This window comes from Acomys russatus, chromosome 26, assembly GCF_903995435.1.
Source record: "Acomys russatus chromosome 26, mAcoRus1.1, whole genome shotgun sequence".
NCBI lineage: Eukaryota > Metazoa > Chordata > Mammalia > Rodentia > Muridae > Acomys > Acomys russatus.
This window is the reverse complement of record NC_067162.1, coordinates 47,511,198-47,518,172: the sequence shown is the minus strand read 5'-3', so window position 1 is coordinate 47,518,172 and position 6,975 is coordinate 47,511,198. Positions and strand designations below refer to the sequence as shown.

The following is a 6,975-nucleotide window of genomic DNA, read 5'->3' as shown; positions in this document are numbered from 1 at the left end:
CCAGCAAGTGCCTGTGGCTCACACTGCATGGTTAGAGCTCATACACAGGTATAAAGTGAAAACAAGACCCATGACCACACAGCTCAAATGTGCGAGGCATCAGCTTTGGTGGGGGAGCCAGGGCAGGGAGGGTCTCCATTTGCTCATGCACACAGCGGTAGGTGGCAGTATTGAATCCTCCAGGACCGGGGCCTGTTCCGACTCCCGCCCCTGGTGTGTGAGCACTGTGATGAGGGCAGCCGGCTGGCTCAGAGGGTCTTTCATCCTGGCTCCCATTAGCATTCTGAGGGAGTGTAGCACACACACAGGGGAGCATTCAGCCCAACTGCTGGCCTACTTCAGAGCTACTGGCCGCACATGGAGCTGGCATCTGAAAGCCAGGGGCTCACCTCAAGCATGCGCACTTCCCACAGGAAAAGTGATAGACACGGGATGTCCAGCTGTCTCTGCAAACAATTTATAATTACAAATCAATAAATAGCTATCAGAAGTCTTCATCAGAAACCAGAGAGCTGACAGGGTGGGGTTCACATTCAGGTGAGAACAGTCTCTGAGGCTGATGGCAGCTGGCTGACTAGCTCCGCAGGTGCAGTTGAGGGAAGCAGCTTTCTGGGCCTTGGAGGTGGGGGCTAGGCAGCCGGAGCCTCCTCCTCCCCTGAGGCTTGTTTCTCCTTTTCAGCATCAATCCATTTCTGTGGTGCGATCATTTTCTTTGGCCCATGGGGCGGTGGGCCAATGAGGGCTTCAATGTCCTCATAGTTTATCACTTCCTTCTCCAGAAGGGCATTCGCCAGCTAGGGAGAACAAACAGGGCAGTGTGAGCGCCTGGACGAAGACAGGAGCCTTGCAGGGCAGAGCATCAGGAATGGAAACCCACCCGCACAACGTCTCTGTGTCCCAGTCAAGTAGCAGGACGGGGCTATGAGAGGATGCCTCAGAAAGGCCACCTTCCCGGAGAGATACAGGCACAAAGGCTCTTCAGGCGAAGAATTGCTGCCTGTCTTTACCCTGGAAGTGATCTGTCAGCTGCCAGCCTCATTAATTTCTCTATTTCCTGCTTCTTTCTGGCAACTGCAGCTTCCTTCACCAAACAAGGTGTGTGTGTCTGGGAGAGGCAGGCAGCTTGGTGTCTGTGGGGACAGGCACTGACTGACACGATTGGGAGGGGGTTTCTGCTACTTTTTGTTTTGTTTTGGGTTTTTTTGTTTCGTTTGATTTTTTCAAGACAGGGTTTCTCTGTGTTGCCTTGGCTGTCCTGGACTCACTCTGTAGAGCAGGCTGGCCTTGAACTCACAGCGATCCACCTGCTTCTGCCTCCTGAGTACTGGGATTACAGGTGTGCGCCACCACCACCACCTGGCTACTCTGCTACTTTGGATATAGTCCTGAATATTATCATCACTATTATTGTTACTATTTTTTATTCCCAGACAGAGAATCATTCAGGCTGACCTCAAACTTGTTATGCTCCTGCCTCAACTTCTTGAGTGCTAGGATGACAAACATATACTACTATGCCTAGCCCAGAAAATATTATCCTAAAGATCCCGTGTCTGTGGCTGTATATTGCTACCTCTTGCTGGTTAAGAAAATTCTTCCAGGGCTGGAGAGATGGCTCAGCAGTTAAAGAGCACTCACTGTCTGCTCTTCCAGAGGTCTTGAGTTCAATTCCCAGCAACCACATGGTGGCTCATAACCATCTATAATGTGATCTATGCCCTCTTCTGGCCTGTGGGTGTATATGCAGGCGGAGTACTGTATAGATAATTAAAAAAAAAAAAAAAAAAGAAAGAAAGAAAGAAAAGAAAAAGAAAATCCTTCCAAAGCAAGGGCACACACCTTTAAACCCAGAATCTGGGAGGCAGAAGTAGACAGATCTCTGTGAGTTCCAGGGCAAGCAGCAGGCCTACACAGAGAAACCCTGTCTGAGGTAGAGTTTGGGAGATTGGGGGAGGCACTCGTCTAAGAGCCAGATGGGGTGGAACACCCCCCCCCACAGGGTTTCTTTGTGTAGCCCTGGTTGTCTTGGGACTCACTCTGTAGACCAGGCTGGGTTCTAAATCAGAGATCCACCTGCCTCTGCCTCCTGAGTGCCAGGGTGGAAGGCGTGCGCCACCACCGCTCGCTCACTGGTAAAACACATCTTTAATCTCAGCACATCAGAGGCAGAGAGAAAGGCGGGCAGGTCTCTGAGTTTCCAGGACAGCTAGGGCTACATGGTGCGTAACACGTGCACGAGGATGGAGGGGATTCACTGACCGAACTGGCTTCACGCATGGAGGAAAAAGTCAGGAAACCAGTTTCTAGTTGATAGGGGTGTCACTATTGGCCACGCTGTCCCCTACACTCCTAGGGGCCACCGCACTCACCGCCTGCAGCTTGTCCAGGTTGTCCAGCAGCACCTTCTCCGTGTGTCTGTAGGCTTTAGCCACCAGCAGCTTTGCTTCCTGTGAGGAGGAGATGAGTCCGTCATGAGAAAGGCACGGGCCATTGTTCACAGCCTCCCTGGCTGCCAGCCATAACATCGAGGTGCAGAAGCCGCACAGGTTCAGGAACAGGCCTGTCTTTCACGATACAAGCAGCAGGGTCTCCTGCTCTCATTCTGTTTAAGGGATGCCCAGGCCAAGATGCGCCCCACCAGCTACCCTTATTCTAGAAAGAGCAGCTGGACCACCCACAGTTGCTGTGCTGTATAAGCAACTGCAGCTGGCCCTGCAGAGCCAGGTGCCACGCTGGCCTAGCTTAGAGGCCACAGGGATCACGTACACTGGCGCTACCATTTGGCATCCTTATTTGACATTCTTCCCAGCTCCACATCTAGTTTTATTTGGAACCATTTGGGTCCTCGCCCAAGAGAACACATTTAACAAGTCAGGGTTCAGAACAATAAAACACGCACATTAGGCTTTGGGACATGCTCATCTGAGGGCACTAGCAGGCTCCCGCAGCAGACCCAGATGCTTCTCCCCCATGGCCAGAGGCACAGCAGTAAGGCCTGTGCCCACTCACATGGTCCATCATCTGCTGGAGGCCCTGGCTGAAGGGACGCCGTCCAATGCCCATGAAGCCCTCTTGTGCCTCAGGGAAGGATACAGGCCCAATGCTAGGAGCCATGCCGAACTGTTTCACCATGGAGTAGGCAATGCGTGTAACCTTCTTCAAGTCATCCTGGGCCCCTAAAATCAAGAAAGGGAGGCATCCTGAAGAGCGCATATGCACAGGAGCACCTGGGCCCCAGACCCTGCCACAGCTTGAGGAGCGATGCCAACTGCCCAGAGCACTATGCTTACAACTTGCACAGCAAACTACATCTGCACTGCACTCGTCTCCCACCAGCTGCATCCTAGCAAGTGCACAGAGCAGAGGGAAACAGGCAATAGAGTCCTACTTCTGACAAAGTCCTGCCCCAAGGGCTAGCTGCTCACCAGAGGTAACCCTGCTGAATGAGATGGCTTCAGCTGCACGGCCACCTAGTGCCATGCACATGCGCTCAAACAGCTGCTCCTTGGTGAAGAGGTACTGGTCCCGAGGGAGCATCTGAGCAAAGCCCAAAGCAGCATTTGTTCGAGGTGCTATGGAGACCTGCAGAAGAAAAACAACTTAGCAGGGAGCTCGTGGTTGCAAAAAACGGTCATCTCAGGATGCCAAGTAGCCAGTTAGGCGAGTATGTACATGCCAGACAGACAGCATAGAAAGGCAGTATGACCATCTCTTAAGAGTTGATCCTGAGATATAAATGCGAATTTCACCTCACAGACTGGCTGACACTGACCCCTGGCAAACTCCAGAATAGATCCAAGGAAGGGAGGCACCCTAACCTTCTTCATCTCCCGATAATCCAATGTCAGACATCTGAGGAAGAGGTAAGACTACTGTTCCAACAAGCCAAGAAGAAGCTGCTGCATCACAAAGAAATGTGGCTGGGGCAGGTCTGCGCTGGCCCAGCTGCCCATGCGCCCCAGCTAGATGCCAGCATTAACAATCAAAGTCAGTACAATTCAATAGTAAAGAGCTTGCCTAACACTGCCTAAAAGAAAAAAAAAAAAAAAAAAAAAAAAAAAAAGGATGGGGGCCTGAGTTAAGAGCACTGTCTGCTCCTCCATAGGACTCTGAGGTTAATTCCAAGCATGCACACGGTGGCTCACTACCATCTGTAACTCTGGTTCCATGGGATCCATCCAATGCCCACTTCTGGCTTCTATGAGCACTAGACACATATATGGTATATAAACATACATGCAGCCAAAATACCCACATATAATAAAAAGAAAAACTTTTAAAAATGTTTTGATAAGCGTCTCTCTGCATAGCTTTGGCTGTCCTGGAATTCACTCTGTAGACCAGGCTGGCCTTGAACTCACAGATGTACCACCATCACCCAGCCAAAAAAAAAAAAAAAAAGATTTAATGTCTATAATACAGATGTAGTCATGATCAATGTTCATCACAGATCACAGTGACAGCAGATCAGTCACAATGCCTTCACCGCAAACAATCATGCTGCTGGTTTACAGTCATAAAAATCAAGTGACAAGCCAGGCGTGGTGAACCACCACACCCAGCTTTGATCCCAGCACTCAGAAGGCAGAGGTAGGTGGATCTCTGTGAGTTTGAGGCCAGCCTGGTCTACAAAGCAAATCTAGGACAGCCAAGGCTACACAGAGAAACCCTGTCTTGAAAAACAAAAAACAAGTCAAGTGACAATTTTGAGAGCAAAAAGAAATCCTGGTTTTGATGTGTTTGGGTTTATTGAGACATTATTTATCTTTGCTACTGAATTCATTAATGCCCAGCCTGGCTCCCAGATCGATCAGTGCCTGCTATACATGCCATGGGGTAGCAGGTAGGTGCTGATGCTCCTGCCCAGGGCCACAGAAGGGATCTCTTCACTCAGTCTATTTCAAACAGCTCTGAAAACAGCAGTGGAAACCAACCAAGAGTGGACAGACAAACAGACAGTTGGCTGGCTGCAGCACTGTCTCATACTGTACTGCTGGGGTGGCACAGCAGAGCCACAAAGCCCCTGTGGGACTCTGTTACTCGTCAGAGCTCCTTAGACACCCCTAGAGGATAAGCCATGTCACATCTCTTGTCCCCCGTCCCTGGGCTCCGCAGGGACCTCTATGTATAGTTTACATGACTTCAGGAAACTGTCTAAAATAACCATTAACCATATGGAGCAGAAGCAAGTTCAGCTCTCTGTCATGAGGCTCAAGTGGGCCAGGACAGAGGGCTTAGACATAGAAACTTTGCCCTCGTGCCTGATACTGAGGCTGTGGCTTACGACCTGCTCCTGCCTCTGCCTCCTAGTTCCTGCCTGGGGCTACAGCCAGAGGCATGGCAAGATGGTGATAACATTCTCTCTCTGGTAACACAAGCACACGTGGTGTTTCCTAGGTGGTACCACTTCCAACTCACAACCCACCTTCATCACAGCTTCTGTGTGCTCTAGCAGCCAACCGACCAAGGCGTGGCCAGACTCGTGGAAAGCCACCACTCTCTGCTCCTCCTTGGAAAGGATCTTACTTTTTTTAGCAGTTCCTGAAAGAAGTCAGGAAAACAGTTATGCTCCGGGCACCTTCCGGGCACTCTTCTTGCTTGGCACTTCTGTAGCTCTGCTAACGTCTCACACAGACAGCACTCTTTTTTTCGAGACAGGGTTTCTCTGTGTAGCCTTGGCCATCCTGGACTCACTTTGTAGACCAGGCTGGCCTCGAACTCACAGCGATCCGCCTGCCTCTGCCTCCCGAGTGCTGGGATTAAAGGTGTGCGCCACCACGCCCGGCTTACAGACAGCACTCTTAACACGCAGGTTCCAGGGAACTCTAGGGGAAGAAAGGAGTGGAGGCTGACCGATTGTTTCTGTGGAACCATAGCACAGTTCTAGGACTGCTGATAGTCTTCAGCCTGAGTGAATGCCTCCCTGCCTCAGGAGTGACTTCCAACTTTACCGCTGATGGGATGAGGAACGGTCCTTCGGAATTCGAGCAGCAGCTGCCTCTGCCGCAGCGTCTGCTTCCATCCTTCCCTGAGATGAGGGCCTCACGCCTCAGGGCAAGTCTACTTGAGTTTCCTGCCAGGCTTCTGGTCATTTAACATTCTAACCTTTTTTTTTTTGGGGGGGGGGTCAGGGGATACTTTGAGACAGGGTTTCTCTGTGTAGCTCTGCTGTCCTGGAACTCACCCTATGGACCAGGCTGTCCTCACAGTCTCTCCTCTGCTTCTTGAGTGCGGGGATTAAAGGTGTGCACCACCAGCCACCACACCACCACGCCACCACACCTGGGCCTGTTTTCTTTTTTTGAGATAAAGTCTCTTGTATTCCAGGCTGGCCTGGAACTCACTATGTAGATACAGATGACTTCTGAACTCCTGATCTTCTGCCTCCCAAGTGATACTATTACAAACGTGTGTGTCGGCATGCTGGACTTAGATGTTTTTATATTTGCTTGAGAGGCAGATAGGTTCTTAGGTCAATTTATAGTATCTCAAATGGAGGGAAAGGAACAATTCCTGGCTCCTTATGTAAGGACAGACATTAGAACCTGGGTCTAGTTTCACCTACCCCAGCCCTAACTTGTCTGGCTGTCTGAAAGCTTCAGCCTTAGTGAGGGGTGTGGTCCTCATACCAGCAATGACACGCTCCACGGCATACTCAAAGTTGAACGTGTGGACAGACGTGTGCCCCTCCCGTGCAGCATGCAGCGCAGCCTCGTTGCAGATGTTGGCGATGTCAGCACCTGTTAACACAAATCACAGGCGGGATGGAGAATGAGGCTGGCTCCTTCCTGTCAGGACTTAGGAGAAGGAAGGAGGAAGACTTAGCTTTTAATGAAGAAAAAGGGAAGAGTCAAAGTGCAGGCATAGGCCTCTGATTCCATTCCCAGGGAGACTGAGGCAAGAGCTCTAGGCAAGCACAGTCTACACAATGCAACTCTGTCTCAAACAACCAACAAAAGAACAAAAGGGAAAGGG

The 6,975-nt window shown here is 50.7% G+C and overlaps 1 protein-coding gene across 1 annotated transcript in view; it reads right to left on the bottom strand.

Annotated features, from left to right (window-relative positions):
- Nucleotides 1-601: 601 nt before the first annotated feature.
- Spg7 (SPG7 matrix AAA peptidase subunit, paraplegin) overlaps nucleotides 602-6,975 on the bottom strand; it is a 29,900-nt gene continuing 23,526 nt past the window's right edge. Inside the window, exons 12-17 of the mRNA XM_051168672.1 lie at nucleotides 6,630-6,740; nucleotides 5,426-5,541; nucleotides 3,426-3,582; nucleotides 3,010-3,176; nucleotides 2,370-2,447; nucleotides 602-794 (exon numbers count right to left, since the gene is read on the bottom strand). Coding sequence (XP_051024629.1) covers nucleotides 630-794; nucleotides 2,370-2,447; nucleotides 3,010-3,176; nucleotides 3,426-3,582; nucleotides 5,426-5,541; nucleotides 6,630-6,740 — 794 coding nt within the window. The 3' untranslated portion in view covers nucleotides 602-629. The remainder of the gene's footprint in view (nucleotides 795-2,369; nucleotides 2,448-3,009; nucleotides 3,177-3,425; nucleotides 3,583-5,425; nucleotides 5,542-6,629; nucleotides 6,741-6,975) is intronic.